The following is a 25,949-nucleotide window of genomic DNA, read 5'->3' on the forward strand; positions in this document are numbered from 1 at the left end:
CTCCTTCGTTACACTTGAATGTGGATCAAATGAACCGTGGGCACCTTTTTCCTCCTCCCACCTACTTTTTTCCCCTCCCTTCCACAGAACTCTCAATTGAATTGTGGATGTGGTTTCGTAGCTAAGAGCATTGAGTGCTTCTCCAAGCCAGCATGCCCACAGGAGCAGTGTACCATGTTTAAAGAGCATATCCTTGGTACCAACGTGCCTAGATAAACAGTGTCCCTGGCCACACGATGCTGTGAGACGTGCTCGCAAGCCCCCTCTGGAATCCGCAGCAGTCATCCCTGCCGGCCAGAGCAGTGGAAACTGGAGACGGCATTACATCTGCCCGGCTCACCGCGAAACACTGCACAGTCACCGCGCCAGGCCCCAATCTGCCACCCCGTCCTCGACTCCACACACACACACACACAAACACGAGCCGCCTCCAGGCTGGATCAAACAGCCCAGCTTTTAGAAGTTCTCACTTAGTCTGTAAAAGATTAACAAGTTATTGACTGCATGTTGACCCATGCCGGTCTCCTCCTCTCCTTAGTACTGTTATCTGATGGTTGGAGTGAGGGTGGCCTCCGGACTAAGTGAGTGTTGCTCGCTCCAGGCTTGAGTGGGCGGCTTTGATGTGAGATGTGCAACCCTGTGTGTGTGTGTGTGTGAGTGTGTTCCACAGCTTTCATAAACACCTCCACAAGTGCAGCATGACAGGAGAGGAGGCAGTCCAATGGACTCACAAAGGACCACAAACACACATGCACGCACGGTCGTGCTTTTACAACTAATGTGGGCAGCCACAAGGACAAAATGCTGTGATTGATGTGTTTATTTGTTCTTTTTTTTTTCTTTGCATAAAGTTCGTGTCTGCGGTATTAGAGCGGACCGATTCCCAGCGTCCGCCCTTTAAAGGTTTATCCACATGTTTATAATTTGAGATTTCCTCTTTTTCAAAGGTCTTAGACGAGTGTTGTTAATTTGAAAGGGATACTTTTGTTTCAGTTTACGGACTTTGCCAAGTTGGAGGCCTCTGCTTGTCGGGCTGCTGAGATCATCGAGTTGGTCGGGGAGAATGGCTAAGACACTTTTGAAATAAAGCATGGCTGTGAGGAGGTTTCGCAGATGTTTTGTGTTTAAAGACTTGTTAAGGGGAGAACAACAAAATGATGAATGCAAGTATGACGAATTACTCTACAGTTTTTGGTGTTGAATACCAGAATCAGCCAAATCTGCTTGAAAGGATAGTCTGGGTTACTTTTTGTCTGCGATGTGTTTCGCAGTTCATATAAACACAGGCTGTCCTAACTTGCAGAAGTAAGCTTTTTTTTTTAATTTACAATTTTAGAAGCTTTGAAATACAAATTGACAAACACAATTAAACTTTATTTACATGCATTTTAAAATGGGATTTACTTCAGACCTGTAGATCATTTGCATTGTTCCCAAATGGGGACTTCAGATGTTGCAGCAAAATTTGTTCAGTATTCAAAATATTTAGTGCATGAGTTTTTTTTATATACATTATGTATGTATATACATATATTTATATACAATTAGAGCGGGAATCAAGACTTTGTTGGGACACTATTCTTGCAGTGCACTCATTTTGTAGCCGAGCAATAACTTTTTAAGCTAAAGAGCTTTGTTTTACTGCGTTGACTAAAACGCTCACCCACAGAATTAGACACTGATGCTTTTTGAACACTGCATTTCCCATTATGAATTAAGATACAGCTTGGTTCATTGGTCCGTTGGGTAGCTCAAATACACAAAACCCCCATTTCCTCACATTATTTCTTGTTAAAAGTCATAAATTACTCTTTTGCCTTGACGTCGAGATGTTATAAATAGGATGTGTCAAAAATTGCTTTAACATCTCAGGTTCCTGAAATTTTATGGCTGCTTACCAGCACAGAGAAGCTCTCTTTTTAATTTAGCTTCCCACAGGCTAACCAACTGACGCCTCTTCGTGAGGCCATGTATTTCAACAAGGCCACAAAAGCCCCAGTGCTCGGTTTCCATTCTCCACTGGCTTTTGGAGAACAGAGTGTACCATCAGCAAACTTGTGTCCCAACAAGCTGGCCAAGCCTCATCTGTCAAAGCCAGGGTGAGTGCGAGAGCGGCAGGGCGGCGGGGTGAGGGAGAGGAAGCTCCCAGATAAACATACCGCAGCGCCTAAACTCCTAATCACTCTGCGCTTCCGTTTGTAGCCTCTATAATTAGAAGGCACTCTCTTCCATGTATTCCCAGTTGACGCAAATGCTTCTTGTGGCTTGGCACCTCATTTGGGGCGTGGGTTAGTTTATGGCCAGGCCGTAACTTGGTTTAGTCTTCTGATACAGCATAAATAGCTAACCGCTGTCTAATTCACTGGCCGACTCTGTTTTTCTTTTTCGTAGGCGCAATCTCAGCGTGACCCTTCCTTTGCTGGCGCAACCCATCCCCCTTGCTTCCTGTCTTACAACTCAATGAGATGGCAAAGCCACACCTAAAGCAGATGCTATTCCTAAGTGTGAAAACATATCGCGGGCAGAAATAGGACAGATGAGCTCAACAAATGCTGTTCCATTGTCATGTATGCAGGAGTTCGTCTGATCTTCCGATGATATCCTCCTTTTTAGATTTTCAGACCACCCAATAAATGCTCGCCACAAATTAAACCCCTCTGTGAACTCGGCATTAGAGATTCAGCATTGGAAAATCACTAATTATTGTCATCTTAAATTACAGCAGTGAGATCGAAGGCCAGCGGCTAAATCCATCTTAATCGTAGTGTTGGAGAAACTTTCCAAAGCGGTAGTGACCAGACTTTCATGTGTGTGGAAAATAGCCTGTAGAGCTGTCACACTGTTTTTAGGAATAAGTTGTATGTGGCATTGCGTTGCCATGAAGGTTCGCTTCAGGGTTTTTTTTTTCTGGTGTGGTTTAGTAAGTGTGTTGTTTACAGTAAGAGCTTATACTTTCTGTAGTTTCACTAACTTCAAATGAAAGTGGGAAAATGAGAGGCCCTGTCATCAGAGGTTCCACTTGGGTTCTCCTGCGGTTGTGTTTAAAACAGATCCATATACTCTCTGGCCCGGACAGCTGAGGGAAGATCTTGGCATGCAGTTACTTCTAGAACACAAATTGCAGTGGAATACGATTACCCTTTACAACCATGTAAACGTGTCTCATGAAATGCTCAGTACTTGACGGCAGTCTGGGTGCTATCGTTTTTGACTTGCATCATGCTCTTCTCAGTTTTAGCCCAGAATTGGTGCACTTAAAGCAAGTAAATGTTTAAATGGGATTTATATATATATTTCGAGTGGCACTTCCTGCCACTTTCATTGATAGATGAACATGGACTATCACTAGGCCACAATTCAGAAAGACTGAATTGACTTTGATCCCATCACCAGTTCCCAAATCCACATGGTAAACCCCAAGAAAATTTAACTAGGGCTGGGAAAATCCTAAAAACTTAAAAAGCATGGAGGAACATTTCTGTAGCCTCAGGAAATAAATGCTGCATTGGTTGCTTTGAATGATCCATGTTAATCAAGCATTATATTATTTTCCACTTGTATATAAATTATATTTTTTCCATTTCCTGAGGCTGTGCTAATGTTTTATCCCAATTCCTTTCATCATGCTGCTTCGAAACTTTAGATTTTTTATATTATCATTGTAATAAATTGCAGTTAATTTCAGAAAACTGTGATTAGTTATGTCACTTTTTTTAATCACAGTCCTCAATTCGTCACTTCCTGTGTCACAAAAACTTAAGTTGTGCTAAGAAGGTGCACTATGGTGACATAAATGGCACTTTTCTTTTTCTGATCTACAGGTATGTTACTGGTGACTGCAGACACCCTTGGCCATGACTTCCACGTTTTCCAAATCTTGACTCACCCATGGGCATCTTCCCAGAGTGCGGTTCATCACCTATACACGCTTCACAGAGGAGAGACTGAGGCTAAGGTAAGAACACACATGTACACACATTTACATAAAAGCTTTACCTTAATTTCAGCTCTGTCCTTTAGCACGCACATATGGAACAAACTCATAAACTTGTATCCTCCAAATGGAAGATGTATCAACAATAAGAAGAAACTGTCTTGCATTCAAGTAATACATGGACAGTGTGGGATATTAATTCAAACTTCAAAGCTCCTTGTTCCATCCCTTACTCACACGCACATGCCTATGTACACTCAGACTATTTTCGGGGGAGTTATTGAGATGAAATATTGCCTTTCTGGACTCTTTTAATCATTAGCATAATCATTTAAAGTCTTTGTGGGCCACCCACAACTGTTTACAGTTGCCTGTGCTTGCATGGCTCTGGAAATGTGCAATTTGAACATGCTTTTCATCGTCGGTGAATCCCTGCATGTTATCTAAATACTGTCAAGAGACATAAGACTTGGTACCACTGAGCTCCAAAACGCAGTACTGCTGTTTCAGGCTTTTTTGTAGTATGTAGGGCAGTGTATGTTAGACAAAAAGTGTGGGTATGACCCATCTGATTGATCTTAAACATGACTATGAGATACATAGTGCCTTGCTACTACAGTATACATGAAAAATATGATTGTAACTGTAATCTGAAGATCTAGTTACTGTTCAACTGTCCACCAACTAAAGGTTAAGAGCATCAGGGCTTTTCCATAGTCACAGCACATGAATTTTTTTTGTACCTGGAGAACTTTTGCCCCCAGTTCAAAACACATTTACGTGGATCCACGTGAGATATTTGTGCTCTCAGCAGTTAGTCTTTGCTTATTCAAAAACTTCCTCCCCTGTGGCTCCCATGTTCAGTTTTCAACACTCTGGAATCCGAAGACCTGAAACTATTAGTGTTGCAAATGTGTTTTCAATCACCAAGGCTGCAAAAGAAGAGAACAGTTGCTAAAAATACCTCAGACGGGCCGGTGAGAGCTTAGATTGTGCTCCTGACCAGAGCTTTTACTCTTGCACCTTGGGGTCAAGCTTGGGGCTTGTAACACCTACGATATCTTAGGCTATGAGGTCCTGGACGAGAGGACATTCCCACTGGGACAATATGGTCGCACTTGTGACTTTACACCACTCTCTCTTTAATCCCTGGAAATAGGCCCTTGGCAGAACGGAATATAGGCTCTGTAATTTTCCCATTTCATCCCAGCTTTATAAATTACGAATGTAGAACAGCTAATGGCGTTATTTGAAACAGAATTGGGCTTTGGAGTTTGTCCATCCAGTCAGCCAGACGTTTGTTGCATTTTTGCCCCACTTAAGCGCAGTAAAATATAGTTTACAATTTACAACTAGAACACAATTACTTCTTTACTGCTGTGAAAACTAGAATCGTTAGTATCACCTGGCAGTTTTGATTGCTTGGAGAAGTAACAGCACATCTCTATCCAAGTCACATGAATTTTTTTTTTTATTCTTTGAATTGATTTTATCTGTATATTATTTTCATTTAATTTAATTTTGATATTTTTTCACTTTAATAGATATTCAATTTTTTTTTATTTAACAGTCTTTTTAATATTTTTAACATAATATTATTATAATTTTTTTTGTCTATTAAAATTGTATTTAATTGTAATTTTTTTTAACGTTATTTACCACTTGGTTACTAGTTAGGTTAAGGCAATGTAAAGTGGTATCAAATTATATTTGATCAAGCATATTAATCACTCTTCAATCTATTTATTTATTTATTTTTGTTTATGTATGTTAGTATTTTAAACCAATACAAGATGGTCAAATCCAGATGCTTTTTTGTATTTATGTAACGTTACTCAGGTTGAATAGTTTAAGCGGACATCTAAGGACATGATCTGATCATTAGCATCTGCCAAGCCTTGGTAATCTATCTGGGTGCTTTAAAGTTTAATTTACTTTTGTGATCTATTGGGTTATTGCACAAATCAGTTTGGGAAATAACTGCAGTGATTTAGTTTTCCTCTCTCCTAAATGCTGTTTCATCCATTTAGCCTTGCAGCTGTTCCACCACAATATCTCCTTCAGTTGGCAAATCGTAAGGTTTTATTTGCTTAAGTAGAACTAATATTTATTCCGAAAGGGCCTAGACCCTTACTTACTCAGCCAGTGTCATGTTTGGATACGCACACAAACCTGATCTCTGCTCTAGTTCATAGACTCACACTCTCGCAGTCTCCCTGACACGTTCGATGTCTAAAAGCATGCCAGACATATTTCTCCCAATTTAAATCCTTCATTACATGACAAATATTAACACTGCAGTGGAATAAAAACTGTACGTTATTTGCCTGTGAGTGCCATGTAACTGAAGCACAGTCAAATGTTATGTCTGTAAGAAAGACTCGTCGTTTTTAACTCCTGTTGCACTTATTTGTTAAGCCCATTAGTGTATGTTTTTTTCTCCTTTTTTTATGTTTTCCAAATTCTCTTTGTCCCTTTACCCTTCAAGTGCACTTTGAGCCAGGTGAAAAAGGCCAGACTGCAGGCTGGTTACTGACCCGTGGGTGAAGTTTAAGTTCTTCTCGTTCCTGCTCCTTATATTGAAGGTGTGATTGCTTTACCCAGCACCTCCAGGCATGGCAAAGAGCTGGAACCGAGCGTGTAAAACATTCTCATTTTCCCTCCTCTGTGAGCACAGGGCCGAGGTGGCCCGCAGCTCCGCTGAGATGAGAAAGGTGGTTAATCTGTCACCGGCTCATGCCAGGTTTGCTGCCTGGCCATGCGTTGGCTTTGATCTGGCAATGTAAACAGCACAAACTGCAGAAAGCAAGCACCCTCCAAGACGCATTATCTTGAGCAGAACAAATAAAAGGAGTGATAATGCCTTGTGGGCGGACGCAGGCACCCGGCCTTATCTGGGTGGCTGATTGACTGTGCATGTACTGACTCCCAGCCTGCTCCTGACTGACCTTAGTGTGTGTGAAGGTAAATAACCCACCAGGCTGCGTTGCCTGAAGCCATACACTGTTTTAGCTGTTCTGAGCAGCACATGACTGACCAAACAGCTTATTTGATTTATATCTGATTAACCAATTTATAGATCTCAGTCCTTGTCTTTAGTCACCTAAATCTTATTTTTACACCTCCAGGTGAAAATCTCTGGAGTGGCGTCATCCCTGAACAGGAAATGGTCATTGATCTTGATTCATTTGCTCATCTCTGAGTTGGCGTATTCAGCGTGAGACTGATCTGAGACAGATAGGGCAGAATGACCTAGAATCAGACAGATCTCCAGACAGCTGCATTCCAGTAGCTGATGGCTATCCATAAAAAGTGCCGTAAAAAAGCCATTAGCTGAACCTTGCTGACGGCAGAGTGCTGTATGGTAAAGCCAAGTGTCTTGGAGAAGGTCTACCATCAAATCCTAGAGCTTCATTCACATAGGGCATGTTCTTGTATTCAAAAACAGAAAAGGATTTCAAGACGCTGTCATGTAAAACTATGCTCATGATGCAAGATGCTGAAAAAACAGTGTGATTCTACAGCCATTTGATGCATGTATACACAGACCAACAATTTAAAAATAGCCTAGACTGAACATAAGAGTGGTAAACACAAGAAGCACGGGACACACTGTTGCAGTTTCATGGTTCATGTATTTTAAGATCTTTATAAATACAAAAGTCAGGTTAGATATTCAGGTTTTCATGCCATTACTCAAGATCTGGTGATCGGTTCCGAAACCTCTTCCCATGATTACCAGTACCTCTTTCTCATTCCTCTCAAACGTTTCGTAACACTTTTTTGTTTTGAGATTTTATCTGTTTATCTTTGCCAGAAACTTTCTTATGACTAGCACCAGAGAAAATTCAAACAGAAGTCAGGTTGCATTCCTTAAAGTTGGCATGACATTAAAACTAAAGGCATGTTATTGATATTATTGTGAATGATTAATCCATGCATATTTAATTTTTTAATATGTACGCTGCCGTTGAAAAGTTTGGGATCAGTAAGTTTTTTAAATGGAGTCTCTGTGAAGCAAAGCTGAGTTTTCATCAGCAATAACTCCAGTCTTCAGTGTCACATGATCCTTCAGAAATCATTCTAATATGCTGATTTATTATCAGTGCTGAAACTGTTGTGCTGCTTAATATTTCTTTGGAACCTGTGAAACTTTTTTTGATTCTTTGATGAATAAATAATTAAAAAGAATAATGTTTATTCAAAATAGAAATCTTTTCTAACAATAGAAGTCTTTACTATCACTTTATCCATTTAACAAATCCTTGCTGAATAAAAGTATTAATTTCTTTAAAAAAAAATTACTGACCCCAAATTTTTGAATAGTAAAGTATATTGTAACAATTTTCTATTTTGAATAAACACTGATTTTTTTAAAACCTTTTTATTCATCAAAGAAAAAAAGTATCACCGGTCCCAAAAAAATATTAAGCAGCACAACTGTTTCTATCATTGATAACATCAGCATATTAGAATGATTTCTGAAGGATCATGTGACACTGAAGACTGGAGTAGTGATGCTGAATATTCAGCTTTGTTTCACAGCAATAAATTATATTTTATAGTTAATCTGCTTTCATCCAATCAACAATCGTTGCAAACAAAGCAACTTCACAGAAAATGAAAGTTTCTGCCTTACATTTAGGAGTAGTTTATCAGTAGTGACTATGTCAAGGTAATGTCCATTTGGCAGAAATGCACAGTAAAAATCCTGCAATTAGTTAATGACATGTATTCAAACAAACAATGACCACTATTAACAGCAAGGATTATAAGTTGTGATCAAACTTATAGAAAAAATTGGTAGTTTTGAATGTTGGTTCAGAGTTATCATCATCTGAAGTCCTTGGAGGGGTTGGCATCATCTCTTCCCAGGTGTTCAGTCATCCCATGGCAGAAACAGAAAAGCAAATAGAGAAAAAAATTAGCCTAGCTGCTGTTCCAATCAAGCAAAAAATAATAATGTCCTCTGCTACCTCTGTTATATTCTGACTTTAAGCCAGATTTGGAAGGAAAGGCATTACTGTATTGTTCATACTGTTTACTCAAGACCCCACACTCCTGTAATGGTGATTTCATACATTTTAATGGTGATTGTTCATCTTCAAATCCGAACCAAATCAAATCTGAAAGCTTTGTCTTCTCTTACCCTTGCTCTAGGTGCAGGACATCTGCTTCAGCCATGACTGCCGCTGGGTGGTGATCAGTACTCTGCGTGGTACCTCTCATGTCTTTCCCATCAATCCGTACGGTGGAGCACCATGTGCACGCACGCACATGTCTCCACGTGTGGTCAATCGCATGAGCCGTTTCCAGAAGAGTGCCGGACTGGAGGAGATCGAGCAAGAGCTGAGCAGCAAACAGGGCGGCCGGTGTAGCCCCATTCCTGGCCTCTCTAGTAGCCCATCTGGATCACCACTACATGGTTAGCAAACACTTGTTTTTTGGGAAACATTATGCACCTCTTACACTTCTGCAATCATTCATAAGTTAGTACAACTAGTCGTTCTGTTGAAAACCTACTGAGATGAAAAATTATCAGTATTTTATATATTTTTAGTAACATACTGAATTAAATAGAAATTCTAATAGGCTAAATTTGACATGTATTTACGTTTCTTGAATTCATTTTCACTAAGCTAATAGCCATCTTATTAGAATTTGAAATGGAGCAAGTAGATCCTGGCCATTCAGGGGTTAATTAAGTCAACCTACCGGACCTTGTGATTGAGCCTGGTGACACTATACTGATGCTTCAAAAAATAGTTTACTAAATTAAATAAAGTAAATGTAAATCAGTAAATGCAAACAATATTTATTTATTTATACAATTAAGAAGCCTCAGAATAATGTTTCAAAATAATCTGTTTGGCTACTACATTGTGTCTTGTTGATTTTCAACATCACCACATTTTTTAAGTTAAAATTTAATGTTATGAACTATATAAATGTAATTTACTATTATTTATTTAATATTTTTAGAAGCTGCTTTTATCCAAATCTGAATACAGATCTAAGCATTAAAATAATCTGTTTGACTGCTGCATTGCATTTCGCTTATTTAACAGTGTATAATGCTACAAGTGCCACATTTTTAAAGTAAAAATGTAAACTTTTAAACCTATAGTGGTGGCCAAAATTATTAGAACACTAGTATTTTCACCAGCTGAAAAATGTTTGAAAAATGATCTCTGTGTGGAGCACTGGCTGTTGTCAGACTCCTTGTGCAAACAAAAATCTCACTGGATTATTACAATCAATGGCAAAATGAATGTTTGGACATGTAAACTGATATTTCCTACTGGCACACTACAGCAAAAGAGAGAAATAACTGACTTAAATGCATTTTTTTTAGCTAGTGTTCCAATAATTTTGGCCACCACTGTATATATAAAAAAATATTTTTTTTTTTGATATAGACATAATTTATTGTATTCTCCTTCTTCTTACTCCTCTTCCTCTTCTTCTTTTTTAAAATAATCATATAATTAATTTGAGTGACTTTTGACTGTCTTAAAGACAATATTAATGAATTTTTTTTTTTTTTTTTTTTTCACTTTGAGTTGAGCAAAGCTGTGACATCACAGTGCAGGAATGTTTGGCGTCCCGTGTAGGGATGGTTACTAGCAGCCATGAAAGTGGGCCTCAGAAGCCCTGTCGTAAATCAGACTCACTTTTCAAAGCCAGGCATTAGAAGCACCTGTCAACAATTAGTCCTGTCAGCTTCAGCCCGATGAGACACTTTGACAACAGGGTTCTGAGGTGACATTTTTTTGTGCTGGGAACAGGATGGGGGAATCTAAGAAACAGAAGTCTGAGGCAGTTCGTATGCCTTAGAGGCAAACCTTGGACTGTCCGGATTTTATAACCTCAAGGATCATTCCATAATTCCTTAAGCCAGAAGATGGGAGGATAGCAGGATGTGGCTTTTGAATTAAGATGAAACAGTGTGGGGGAGAAAGGGAGACAAAGTGGTCTGCACTTTTCCGTGCTCCCTGAGGGCCTCTCCTATGGGCTCATACTTGGAGCTGGAATGCTTGAGCCACTCGCATATCCTGCCAGAGATGTTTGCTTTATTTTCAAACCAGTCATTCAGTTTTTCTTTCTTGTTCGCTTAATATATTTTTAAACATTATATTTCAGTGCACTACAATCACACTTTTAACATTCACCTTTCCTAAACATGTTCTTTTGCTAATGACACATTTGTTTAATAAACTGAATTGCAGTAAAATTATTACTTAATTATTTGAATCAATTGAAATTTCATACATTTACAATTAGCTGTATTTATTTGATCAAAAATACAGTGAAACAGTAATACTGTTTCTGTTTTAACATATTTTGAAATTAAATTTATTCCTTTGATGGTAAAGCTGAATTTTCATCAATCACATGAACCTTCAGAAATCATTCTAATATGCTGATTTGGTGCTCAAGAAACTTTTTTTATTATTATCGATGTTGAAAACAGTTGTGCTGATTAATATTTTTGTGTAAAGCATGATGCAGTATATTTATTGCTTCAAAAGAACAGCATTTATTTGGAATGGTAATCTTTTTTTTATGTAAGTGTTTACAGTCAGTTTTGATTAATCCTTGCTGAATAAAATTATTTTAAAAAATAAAATAAATAAATAAAGTTAAATTTAAAAAAAAGGTATATAAAAAGATCTTACCAGCCCAAACTGTTGCACTTGTTGATTTGCTAAAGAATATAAAGACAGTATTATTTCAACAAATAAATAGCATTTTCTGCGTTTTCCTTCTCTAGGAAACTACATTTTACGTCAGCGTAAAATCAGCAAAATTGTTTTTGTGGTTGTCACACTTTTAAATCCTTTTCCGCTATGATTAGTTATCAGACACAAAAAGAGAAAAGGCTATCAGCGTCACTTTCCGTTTGCTTTTCCGTCGGTTTTGTTCATTTTTGGGTCCATGAGCGTGAACGGAGGCGGCAGAAATAAATGATTGATAAGAAAAGCTGCAGAGCAGTAGCCACAACAGTAGACTGGCAATTGTCTCCTGTGACAACTCATTGATTTAGGGAAGGAACTAGAGAAGTACACATCCTTCAGAGCTGGCACTCTGTAAAAATAGAAACCACAATCGGGCTTTCTTCTCTCCTAGTTTAATTGTGGATTTGTTTCTATTTATTTTAGGAGCCACATCCCCTCGCCTTAGGTTCATGGCATTGTTAGATAATTCAACAAGTCCTTCTTTGTTCAGTGCTAACAGACAGTTAATTCATTCGTTTAGGTGCTGATTTCTGCTAAGTTGTTTCATCAGTCTGCCGCTTCTACCTATAACTGAACAAAAGCAAAGGAAAATGCTTTTTGAAGCATAACTGTTGTTGTATGGTTTCCATTCACAGGAGTATTTAGGGTACATGTGGCTTTGGTAGCCATGCTGTGCAGCGGTCAAGCTCTGTGTCGGCCGTGCGCGAGGATGTGAAGAGTGCGATGGAAAGAGCCGTCTGGACTGAGGCGGTCACATTAGCTTTGAGCTTACAGGAAATTCAGTGTCGGTTTGACAAAACTTGGTGGTCCTCTTCTTTACGTATGTTCATTGACTATTTTGAAAGGAAAAACAAGGTGCGACAGGAAGCTGTTAATTCGCTGTTATTAAATTAGGGATAACGGGATACTTCCTTTGAGCCATTTAATATCAGCATACAGCTTGTTTGGGTTTCAGGCTTGTTTTATCAGTAACTACGCCTGTTTACAGCATTCATCATCTGAGACATGGATGCTTTTGCAGAACTGATGACACAATGTTGTTTGGAGCAAACTGTTTTAAAAAGCTCAACGCTGTGGTGTTATTAATTTGACACAGATCAAATCTAAATGCCATTCATTCGACTCTTTATTAAATACGCCTTTTACACGTGATTTTGTTTTGTTGAAATGCTGCTCTTTTGAGCTTTATATTGCTTGAGGAATCATGGGGGAAAAATATATCAACTGTTTCCACAAAAATATTAAGCAAATTAGGGACATTAGAATGATTTCTGAAAGATCATGTGACACTGAAAACTTAAGTAATGATGTTAAAAATTCAGCTATTCCATGACAAGAATAAATTACATTTGAAAATATATTAAATTAGAAAACTGTTACTTGAAGTTGCAATAATATTTCCACAATTGTACTGTAGTGAATAAATACAGTATACATCTTTCAAATAAATGCACCCTTGGTGAACATAAGAGAAAATATACAGACATTAATAATTGTGTAATTTGCTCTGAAAAGAATTTATTAAATTATTGAACTTTTTCATTCAGATATTATAATCTAATTTGCAGTGAAAGATAGTTTGTCGTTAGTGCTCTCAGACTTTTGGAGCCCACCGTTTTTGTGTATAACATAAAATCCAGATATCTGCATTTGAAATATGGGACTTAATATTCTGTCATCTTGTTGTTGGGTTGTAGTGCCTTTAGAGCAGATTATAAGTTTTGCTTTCGTGTCGAGTGTGGCGGTAAAGCTTGTGTCACTGAGTCCTGTGCTGAATCATTTACAACCATCAGATCTCTTCTGTTTACTCTCTCTCTCTCTCTCTCTCTCTCTCTCTCTCTCTCTCTCTCTCTCTCTCTCTGTGTGTGTGTGTCTCTGTGTGTCTGTCGGACATGCAGCCAGATGAGCTGATCTGATCTGTACGGGCAGGGCCAGCAAACACTCTCTGTAATCACAAACTGCCTCCTCCCTTGTTTGTGGCACACACACACTCTTAAATTCCATCACAGCTTCACAGCGGCTCTCCGGCTCTCGTAGATAAAGCTCAGCTCCTCCGCTCACAAAACAACAGACATGCAATCAGCCCAGGCATCAAAGTGCCGCTCTTGTTTTAACATACCACAACTCTGCATCATGTACTGTCTCATTCAGACTCCCTATCCTGAAGATTTATTACTCCGGTTACAAAGTCTTGTCCTATTGCTGGGCACAGTACCGGTCCAGGCCTCTGTGTGGCGCTGTGTTCTCAGCTTTTTGTTTACAGGCCAGTTTCAAATGAAGGACCTTATTTCACTCCACTGGCAGAGAGAGGAAAAATATTTAGGCCTGAATCATGCCACTACGTTTTGTCTTGATATGAATCTAATCCAGCAAAAGGGCCAGTGTTACTCTGTAATTTGTAATTGTAATTTTATGAATGGCCTCCTCTTAAAAGCAAACAGCTATGCTTCCTCTATGACTTATGCCTTAAAGAGAAATTATTTGTTATGGCTATTTATTGGTCGTCTTTGACTAGATTTTGAACTTTTTTTTTTGTGAATTATTTAATTTCACGTTTGTGAATATCATTATTTTATTATTATTATTTTTTTAAAACATCATTGAAAATATTTGTAATATATATTTTTTAACCGAAGTTTCTTGTGCTCATCAAGGCTGTATTTATTTGATCAAAAATACAGGAAAAAAGAAAACGTTATTTTGTGAAATATTATTGCAATTTAAAATAACAGTTTCTATTTTAATATACTTTAAAATATAATTTATTCCTGTGATGCAAAGCTGAATTTTCAGCATCATTACTCCGGTCTTCAGTGTCACATGATTCTTCAGAAATCATTTTAATATGATGATTTATTATCAGTGTTGGAAACAGTTGTGCTGCTTCATTTGGAACCTGTGATACTTTTTTCATGATTATTTTATGAATATAGAAATAAAAACAGCATTTATTCAAAATGGAAATCTTGTGTTACAATATACACTTTCGTTCAAAAGTTAGTAATTTTTTTTCTTTATTTCTTTTATTCAGCAAGGATGTGTTAAATAGATAAAAAGTGATAGTAAAGACTCATATTGTTATGAATGTTATGAATAGAACAGAAATAAATTATATTTTAAAGTACATTAAAACAGAAACCAATATTAGAAATTGAAATAATATCTTGCAGTTTTATAGTTTTTTTTTTCTGTATTTTTTATTTAAACAACTATTTTTTTCTGTATTTTTGATCAAATAATTAAAGACTTGATGAGATCTTACTGATAACATATTTTTGAATGGCAATGTATATTTGTGTGTGTGTGTGTGTGTATATATATAATATATATATATATATATATCTATATATATATATATATATATATATATATAATATATATATATATATATATATATATATTTACAATTTATATTTACAATTATATATTTGTTTTGTTCCCAGAAGATATAGCAGTTTCAAACAGTTGCACTTTATGTAGTCATACATATTTGTTGTTTGATCATATTCCATTTTACTGGACATTTTTATATTTTTAATGCTTAATGTTGATCTTAAATATGATTTAGAAAATCTTTTCCTTTTCTGTTTTTCCAGTTTTTTTCTTGCAGCATTGTCTTTCCCCTGGCATGGTGAATGGAAACATCTCATTGAGACTGTGTTGTTGTTTGGCCTGGGTGGCCTGGTATGTTTTTTTGTTTGTCTCGCTATCATGTGAAAACTTTTTGAGTAGGCTGGTGTGTCTTTATCAGGCAGAGTGAGCCATGATGATGTGCTGTCCTTTCCCACTGTGAGGAAATGTGATTTTGACACTTCTCATGACCTGAGACCCAGCACTGTCCCACAGTGAAATTTTCTCTGTACCCTGATGGAATGCAGCATTCCTCCTCTTGCTGTCTGCAAGTCTGATATGATTCTTTGAAATATTAATAATTCTCTATATTGTGTTTATATATTTTATCTCATCAAGATGTGCTTTATAAGCTTTGGTGGTTGAGTACTTTTACATGGAGTAAATTTTTTTTTTTCTTTGTCAAGCTTTTTTTATGTGTAACTTACACCAAAACCACAAACTGCACTGAGGAAATGAAAACACTGATATGTTTCTGTTTGCACAGTATAATTTTATGGTAAGCAAATAAATGGATTATATTACCTATTTTGTGGCTGAAACAGCTGTTGGATATACATGTTTTTGCCATATTGTCAAATCATGACTAGTAACTAATGATGGAATGTCTGGTTTTTAATTTCTTATTGTAGATGCTTTGATGTTATTGGGTTCTACCAGTCAAAACCACCTTTGGTTTGTTATTTTGGTTGTAATTATGAACTTTGGCAGTTCTGCAGGGTTGATGTTGTGGTTGAATACTAGATATTTTAATTACATTAATGAGTTTGAAAATAGTGCTTCGTCTAGGCAGGGTAAGATGACCATTTAGTGTGCCTTTGGAAATGTAATGGAGCTTTAAATTCTAAGAAATTTAGATTATTCACATTTCTAGGCAAGAACAATTTGTAACAATATTTATTAACGGAAACATAATTTGTCAGTGCTGTTTAACACGTCGTCCATGGCACAGGCACGAGAAACAGGAAATTCTCCCACATTTCCTTTTCATTCAGCTGCTGCAGCACTGGATTTGCGCTGCTCTTAAAAAAATTTAATTGGGCCTTGTATAATTTGATTTATATTACATTTTATCTAATATATATATGTGATATATTAATGTTTTTTTTATGTATATATATATATATATACATATTTAATAATATAATATACATTTTATTAATATTTGTTTATTTTTCGCATGTTTATGTATTATAAATCAGTTTGTTTAGTCGTGTAGTCAAGCTTATTTTTGGGTTATTCTTATGAGTGATATCGCTGATTCTTATCTGAGCAGCATTTAATGTAATAATTTAGAAATCAGCCATTGTAAACCCATATTCCTCAACCACTAATTTGAATATTGGGGGTGTCGTGTGCCCCTCAGTGTCTATAGCTGTTACCACACTATCAGGCAGCGAGTTGATTGACATCCTGGTGCTTTGAATTGAGCTTATTCACTAAAACATTTCCTTTTTTTCCTCTGACAGACCAGCATAGGGTTTCATTTAGACATGTCTGAAATGACACTGCAGCGTTCATGACTGGGAGGAGAGAATACGGTTCCCACTTACCCAGAAGTAAATTGACATGATCAGATTACGTGCTCTTGATCAGAGCCACATGCCGAGGTGCATTGATTGAGTCTGCGGATGCCTTCCTGTTCATCTTCTCATGCACCGTTTGCAAAGTCTGCTCGTCTGAGGTGAAACATCCTCTCACACACACATCGCCTTGCAAACAAACTCGCTCACATATGGTTTCAGTAAGGCTGTTATCTGAGCCACAGAAGAGTGTAGATTCTCTCTGTCACCAAGGTGCTCCTCTGATGAGCTGTAAACGCTGACATGTTGTAAACTATTGGATCTGATTTCAGACAGCCTCGTAGCAAGACGTTTGGATGTAGTTTGGTTAATAAATTATATGCTTGAATGCTTTCGCGTTTTCGTATATTGCTATTATACAGCAGTGAATAATTTTGGTTATGATGTAATGGCTTGTAATCATACGGCGACTTCTGAAGTGAAATCAGCACACGAGGGGAAATTTATAATGCAGTTTGAAGTCTTACGGTGAAAATACTCGTACGGCAACGATGTCTGGTAATAGCAGGAAGTTTCATATAATGTTTCTGCTCATTAAAGCGGATGCCGCACAACCCAAAAACTTTGCAAGAAAAAAAGCTCTGCTGTCACTTTAAAAGCACTCTTATTCACTGGCGGTTGGGGAAAAGACTGGCAGTTGGCCATTTTCACATAGGCTGGCTTGACCTCACTGCAAGCCTGAAAATAGCAGCGAGCAGATACTGTAAAAGCAGAGGCAACCAGAAATGACTTTTCCACCAATGTCTGATTTCTTCTGAAAACAGTAAATCTTGTGAAGTTTATTTTCTTTGCAGCATCTGTGTTTTATAATGGTTCTTTTAATTTGTTTTCACTTTGTCCACCGGGATTGCTTTTATCCGGCGCTTTCTGGCCTCTCCTTTTACTTACCCCCCCCCCCCCCCCACCCCCCCCCCCCTTCCCCCCCCCCCCCGTCCTTCCCACTTGGAGTACTCCTCCTTTGAAAGTGTGTATTTTAATAATGATAGCTCTGGGAATTGGCACAGGCAGACTTGACATGACAGCGCCTTCCCCCGAGTGCGGAGGTACCGCCATTGTTCCTTTTCCTCTCCACTCATCCCTCTTTTTTTACCTCCTCCCCTCCCATCCTAATCCCTACCTCCTGTGAACTACGCTCTTACAGGAGCATGTCTGGGAAACCTGGACGAGTGCGAAAGACATGAATGGGTGAAACAGAATATATCAAAATATTCCCAAACCGGGAAAGCGCAACTTTTTTCTAGGAATTCAAGTCTTCCGCAGATACTCCTAAAGCCTGGCGATTTCTCAGCGGTTGACACTTTGGAAAGTCCTGCGATATTCTGTCCCTGGGAACGTTATTCGCATTGGCGGCCGTCGAGGTTGCATTTTTTTTAATTCACTTCAGTGGCGATGCGATTAAAATGGGACGATGTTTGCGTACGAATGTTGTTGTTTTTAGGTTTATGTGTGCAAATGAAGCAAATAACGAATGGAAAGCATCAGCTTAGATGGATCGCTTGTGTTCATTGCTTTATCTGATGCAAATAGAACAGCTTGGGGGAGAAAAACAAGATATCAGTGACAGGGCGACTAGGTCTGTGCCATTAGAAGAAAATGCAAATGGAGCGGAGTGAGCTCGAACAGAAGGGTCAGGTGACAGAGGGTGACCCGGCCGGCCCCTTGGAGTTAGGCCTGCGACGGCTGTGGATTTGCATTGATGGATCTTCTTTCCATTGGCTTGTCATGTATCACTGCGCAGGCCATCACACATGAGTCATTAATCAAATGACGGCTCCATAAGCAGTATCGTTTTGACTGGCCAGGCGCCTTGCCGCTCTCGGACGTGCCATTCTTGAGGGTTTCGGCCAAGCCTGCCACACTCGGGTTGACGTCATGCGGCGGCTGAGTTTCACATCATCCCGTGCGAGGCGTCTGCTTTTGGAGGGCTTAAGCTTTGCCGCTGTGACGCCGGCTGTTTGCGTGCGTGTCCGCGGGCGAGTCGGAGTTTGATTTAGTGGGGGTTAAAAAGTGCACCGAGACTGAGTGTGTCCTTCTTGGGAAGATGCTAAATTCATTAAGATTTTTCTTCCTCTGCTCCTCGTCTTTGTCCATCAGAAGCACCATTATGGGTTTTCAGGCTGCTTCCTGTTCAAATTCCTTTTCTTTTCTGCTGCTCTTGCGCACAAAAGGTGGCTGCGCTTGGGGTGTAGTGGTTTTGAAATGTGAAGGGCCCTTGAGATCCGGTCCCTGTGTGGAATGGCGCAGGGGTTTGTGTAATGTCTCCAGCCAAAGCAGGCCTTTATCGAGGGCCATGAGGCCTAAATGGCCTCTCTTTGGTTAAGCACAAAGACAGCGTTTCTGGGTATTAGAGAGACACAGAGAGGCTGGCTAATGATCTAAAACCCCTCCAACACTGTGGCACGGCCGCTCTCAGCGCTTTTGCCCTCAGATAATCATTGTTTTGTGTCTCGGGTATTTCTCTATCCTCCTGAATACCCTCTTCCTGGCGATATTACAATGGAAGCAAGGAAAATGTTCGCTGAGATTATTGGGCTGGTCTGAAATATTGTATGTTGAAAGGGAAAAAAAATAATGGAGTTAAAAACACAAAAAGCAGCACTTCAACTTTGTGTGGAATATTTGTGTAGCGTACATCTGCACTATTGTTTTTGCTGTTTTAAGAAGTGCATGAAAGCGTATATCAAATTGATTCCTGTATTAGTTGGAATGAAAGGCAATGCATGAAAACAAATGAAAACTGATTAAAAGTGGATAATTAAGGGGAGAGCAGTAGAAACATTGTATCTGTTGTATTATGAATTAATTATGTGTGTTTTAGCATGACTGGAAGGCTGACCGTCCAGCATTATTTTTATAAAGACTTTTTATACCACATATCAGTAAAGACTTAACAGGCTGTTGATTTCATAAAAATGTATAGATGCCCTATTCGACCGCTCTAGATATGTTGACGTGTCCGCCATTTTGGAACAGTCAACTTGACGTCATTCACCATAATTATCAATGAGTATTCAAAGATATACGAGTGTATAACTTGCTGTTGTAGATGCACAGTCAACGTGCTCAAAGGTTCGCAGACTGTTCCAAAAATGATGCAGATGGTTTGCGTATCGCAGCCCATAGAAACAGTCACTAATGAGGCAACTACATAAACATATCTATGGTTGATGTAATGTTTTTGAAAGATGTTGCTTATGCTCACCAAGGCCGCATTTATTTGATCAAAAATACAGTGAGATTGTGAAAAATTATTGTAGTTTAAAATAACTGTTTTAACATATTTTAAAATGTCATTTATTCTTGTGATGACAAAGCCGAATTTTCAGCAGCCATTACTTCAGTCATCAGTGTCACATGATCCTTCAGAAATCATTTGAATATGTGATTTGGTGCTTAAGACTTAAGGAATCTTTGACGAATTGAAAGTTTAAAACAACAAATTGAAATCTTACGTAAAATGTATAAAAGTGTTTACTCTTATTTGATCATTTTTAATACATCCTTGCAAAAAAATTTAAAAAAGTATTAGCTTAAAAAATATGTGATCTATCAAATTTTTAATGTTAATACGAATTTCTCCCTTTTCTTTCATAGTCAAACTCACCAGTCAAGAATCCTTTAACAACTTTACCAACAACAACATGGGTAACCCACGGCTGTCTCCATTAGCAAGTTTGACGGTCGTGCTTCCACTGGCTCAGATCAAGCAACCGATGACCTTGGGCACCATCACCAAGCGCACTGGGTGGGTTTCTACACACTATTAAAACACTTGTTTCATTGGTATGAGCCTTTTAATGTTATATCACAATACAAATCATGATTTATTAATAATTTTAGATTCGAACTGAAGTGCAAAACAAATCGTCAACTCTTTAAAAATCATAACTGTTAAACTGAAACTGAACTTTAACTATGAAAATGAAATGCTAATACTTGAGGCTATATTCCAACTGGATAAGCAGTCTGCTACTTATTTGACCTACTGGCAGTTTTCTGGTCATAATCAACTTTTTTAAATTTGACAATTGGTGTGGTGTCACTTCAAGCCAAGAAGAGGTCTCAGTAGAAATTGCATTGTCATTTTAAGGCATAAGGTACTTAATACAGGTAATATCTTAAAACATATTAGTTCATGCCATCTGATAGACTGGTTATAAATGGCAATTTAGAAAGTTATATTTCCAGGCTGCATTGTCAATTGTTAAGCAGTTTAGCGAAATGTTATTGTTATGAGTCTCTGGGCATGTCATGACCATGAATGCTCCAGCCGTCACTGGCGATAGCATTTCTCATCTGTGAGAACGGTGTCGTGGATTTGAAACATGACATGAGTTTGCATGAACTCTTGACTCGAGCTGAAGCACTTAAGTGTCCTCAAACCGTCATTTGCCAGATGATTGCCTGAATTTACACAAACATGCAAACCTGCTTTCTCCCGCATATGGATCTTTGCTGTACTCGGTCGTTAGTTCCCAAGCCAGATGTATTACAATCACTGGACACAGCATGTGGTTGCCCTCCATGTAACATGAACACGCCGGTAAAGACTGGTTGCCATATCAATGACTGCAGTGCGCATTTACATACTGACTAAACATAATTATGACTTATTGCAATTGTTTATTTTTATTTAAATGCAATGTTTGAATGGGAAATTCACTAACGAAACTTTAAATAGGGAGATTTATACAAGGCCCTGCAGCTCATTGTCATGCAGAACACTTTGCGCTGTGGTTGTTTTAAGGGCTCTCGCTCATCTAGTTTTGATTTGATGAGTCGTCAAGGGTGCATCAGTTTGAAGTTTGAATAATTCAGCCTTGCATTTGGTTTAGTTTCTAGCTTTGGAGACCTCATATGCTCTCAGTGCCCATTAAAACTGCCTTTTTCAACAGACATGCTGAGTCCAAGGCTGTACGTTGTGACAGAGTAGATGTCACTGTCCTCGAGTCCAGTCCCATTTCATCCCTTATCTTTCTCTCCATAGCTGAGGCTAGCATATGTGGCGGCAGACAAGAGACGTCCTATGTTGTGATGAACCGTGTGCCACCACATGTGAGATTGTCTTCTTTACAGACAGAGTCTATGTAAAAATGCAACTGGACGTTTGGCGTCGTGGCTGAATCAAACGAGCTGGTGTGGGAGGAAAGCAGGTTGAAACTCTTTTTGCCCATACTGTCCAAGTGAGTCATATTGGGCATTAACACAGTGTTGATTTGAGTGCCTTTTAGTGGAAGTGGTGAAGGGTTAGTTCACCTCAAAATGAAAATTAGCCCATGTTACTAACCCTCAAAGCATTCTAGGTGTATATTCAGTTTGATTCAATTCAAGTATATTTGTATAGCGCTTTTTACGATACAAATCATTGCAAAGCAACTTTACAGAAAATTACGTTTCTACAATATTTAGTAGAAAGTAGCTAAAGTAACTTTCTTCTTTCAGATGAATCCAATTGGAGTTATGTTCAAAATTATCCTTGCTCTTCCAAGCTTTAGATTAGGTGATGAGATTAGGCGGTTGATTTTTTGCATTCATAATAAAATGTGCTTCACATGGCTCCTGTAGCGAATCAGTGCATTTTTGTATGAAGAATATCCATATTTAAAATATTATAAATACTTTTTTTCTCACTTCTGCTGACTGTTATACATTCAAGCCATTCCGGATGATGTAGGATGTATGCGTCGCACACGCCAGTGAGAAGTGACGAATGTGGAAGCACAGCGGAAAAACAAACTCTGGTCGCGATTTAGAAGATTTTATTTTCGTGCTTTAATTTGATTCCTACTTTTTAATAATGATTCATTTTGGTATATTTCAGTTATGATGCTCATTTTGCTCACATATGTAAAAAAAATAAAAAAAATGAAAATCAGTCTTTGTTAATGCTTTATACAGGGCTTTAGACTGATTCTGGCGGATGACTTATCTTTTTGAACTATTAAAAATAATTGACTGATATTCAGGAATCAGGCTACATGGTTTTCAAATATTTTAGTATTAAATGTATACTGGTTTGTATATTTATTGTATATTTAGTATTAAATGTATACTATTTTTTTATACTTTTTATTTTTTAATGAACTTGTATTGATACAATCGTTTTAGTAATTTTATGCACACTTGTCATTGTTTTAATTTTTTTATTTGAACCTGTATTACATTTTAAAAAATAGATTTAATTTGTCGGTGTCCATATCCTTGTGGTTAGTGTGTCGTCACATAGCACAACTGTGCTCACGGCAGCCCGAGTTCGAATCCCTCCTCCAGGTCCTTTGCCGATCCTGCTCCCCTCTCTCCTCCCAGTGCTTTCCCGTCAGCTCTCCACTGTCCTCTCACAATAAAGGCATAAAAAGGCCATAAATATAACAAAAAAAATATTTAATTTAATTCAATTTTAATTTTCAGTAATTTTAGTACTTCAGCTTATTTTATTTCAATTATTTGGCAAGGCAACAGTTCCAATTGTATTTTTTATGTAATATGTTTATTGATGCATTTTGTATTTCAGCTTTATTTCAGTTCACAGAAATTATTTGGATAATATTTATTTAATTTTATTATTTTATTATAAGTTTTCTTATAAAGCATACATTTGATCAGCAAACATCCTCCAAAAAGAACATTAATAGTATGGTACAGACAAATATACAAAAATAAAAGGAAACAGAAAAGTGTTAATGGTCAGCGAGATAAATATCTTTGATACAAGCGATATTAAAAGGTCAGTAACCGAATCTATTTTACTAGTTTTTTTTTTTTTTATAATAATTACAATGCTGTTTTTGATTTGCTTAAAAAAACTGAGTGCTTTGTTCAGAATGCAAAAATATAATTTTATGTACGTCTGTGTTCTACTAGGTACTTGAGTGGAGTATTTCGTGTTTACCTTGATGATTTTTTTTTAATGCCTGCATTGCTAATCAAGTTTGATTTTTTTTTTTCTTTTTTTTTCCTTCTGTCTGTAAAATGAAGAGGCTAGAACACAATAGATACAAATGCTCCAACCATTATTCCCCAGTTTCAGATTTTTAGATCTTTTATTGCAGCGTAGTCAGTATTAATGCTCATCTAATATTTTACTCTCTGAAAACTCTTGCCTTGAGAAGCGTCTGGTCCTCTCGCGTGAGACAGCACTGTGAGTCTTGCGATGTCTTACTGTACTGTGCCGTTCCAGGAGCTGTGTCACAGTGTGACCTTCTTTTGCTGTGAACCACTTCAGCTGTTCTCCTGATTTCAGCTGTCAAATCAGCCAGCGCAGTGACTTCTGATAGCAGCCCTGTTGAATTCATCTCCCCTTTTCCGTGTGTCTGCTAAGTGATGAGTAACCTTTCTGCTGAGTAACCTCCTTTTGTTCTTTAATTCCTCCTCCAGAGTGCCTTAATCAGCCAGCTTAGTGCCATTTTTAGACTGTTTACTTGAATATTGATATAGTTAGACTGTAGTGATGGTGCTAAAAGGATGTGAATCCCACCAATGCTAGTCATGTTTTGGACTGAATGATCTCTGTTTTGGTGCCTTATTCCTGTCTTGAAATACTGACTATAACAGGAAATAGCATTATAGTATTCCTTTGAAGAAGCAAATTTTATGGAAAACATAATAGATAATCTTTCTTGCAGTGGTGTGTGGTGGACTTGAGAACAATGAGGTGCCAGAGCCCCTCAAGGTTTTTTTAGTCCCATGCAAATTCCTTTTTCAGTTCCATTTGATGTTTACACAGTTTTACCATTTATCTTATGCTCAACAAGCACCAATATTATAATATTTTTGATGGTTTATATTAACGTAGTATTTATTCAAGTCAAATCTCATAAAAGTCTTATTGACTTTTGCCTTTTTAAATATCTTTTACATGTTTTACATGCTCATTTTGAGGCTTAAGGAGGCAAAAGAGATGCTGGTGTCACTTTTCGTTGGAAAGTGTCGGAGTGCACAGACTACACACACAATAACAAACACTGTCATATTATCTTGCATTCGGATACCTCTTATACCAAATCGTTTTGATGACAGGTATTTTAGAATTAATAAAGTTTTTGACTGAATTATACATTGATTTGTTCTTTTTTACTTCTAAAAACTGTAGAGTTAACAGCATTTTACTGTATAACTAAATTAAATTAAATGTTTAGTTAGATCTCTTACAGTTTTTTTCCTGTATATAGTACTGGAACTTACTCTTAACCTATTAACAGTTTTTTTTGTTGTTGAATAGATTTGGGTTCAATCACACACCCCACCACTGATGCTTCTCTTTTCTTATTCAACAGGGTGTGAATGTGTGTGTTGCTGGATGGCTAGGTCTGACCTCACAGATGTGGTAGGCTTAGTGTAATACGTGAATTGAGCTGCTTTTGGGCCATTGTCTCATAGTGCCGTAATGACTGTATGAATAGATTAAAGAGCTCCGGTGTTACCCAGCCATGTGACATGTCACATTGTAAGCATTTGCTGAAATCACCTCATTTTAATGCCTTTGGATGTGCAGCATTAGGCTCACGGAAAGAAGAGAGATAAACGTGTGAAAGATTATTCTGCTGAAGTGGGGTTGTTGCCCTCAACAGGCATTTTTTTTTTTTTCTGTAACCATTTCTCAGGAATAAAGACCGTCAAAGCACTCTACGGATTTGGATGAAATCTGCTTTTTCACTTGCTTTTTATGTTATTGTTATGGTTTGCAGTCAGGTCTGATCTTAGAAGTGCACGAGCGTGTCATGTGATAGATAGTACTATGCTGTCCTACCTATTTCAATGCAAATGTGTCCCTTAATCTTTGATGGACATCTCACAATCGCACTAACACCAAACCGATCATCATTGCTGCTGAACAAACCCAGGTTTAACATGTTTCCGTCTCCATGGGAACACATTCATTTAGCAGTGGTCTCCATCCATTTTCACAGCTGGATATTTGTTGAGTCCATTCAGCTGAAGTGTCTCACTCTGTGCCACTTGAGACGCAACTAAGCAACCCACCGGTTTGATTGTTTAGCTTAGGCCGTGATGTTTGAGTATCTTAAGCCCTGTGTGCGAATATGATTCATTCATTATTCAGAATGT

General features: G+C 37.8%; 1 protein-coding gene across 1 annotated transcript in view; it reads left to right on the top strand.

The window, feature by feature from the left end:
* bcas3 (BCAS3 microtubule associated cell migration factor) overlaps positions 1-25,949 on the top strand; it is a 218,411-nt gene that overhangs the window by 42,299 nt on the left and 150,163 nt on the right. Inside the window, exons 14-16 of the mRNA XM_042739622.1 lie at positions 3,822-3,955; positions 9,095-9,359; positions 20,481-20,635. Of these exons, the coding sequence (XP_042595556.1) occupies positions 3,822-3,955; positions 9,095-9,359; positions 20,481-20,635 (554 nt within the window). The remainder of the gene's footprint in view (positions 1-3,821; positions 3,956-9,094; positions 9,360-20,480; positions 20,636-25,949) is intronic.

Source organism: Cyprinus carpio, chromosome B15 (genome assembly GCF_018340385.1).
Source record: "Cyprinus carpio isolate SPL01 chromosome B15, ASM1834038v1, whole genome shotgun sequence".
Classification (NCBI taxonomy): domain Eukaryota; kingdom Metazoa; phylum Chordata; class Actinopteri; order Cypriniformes; family Cyprinidae; genus Cyprinus; species Cyprinus carpio.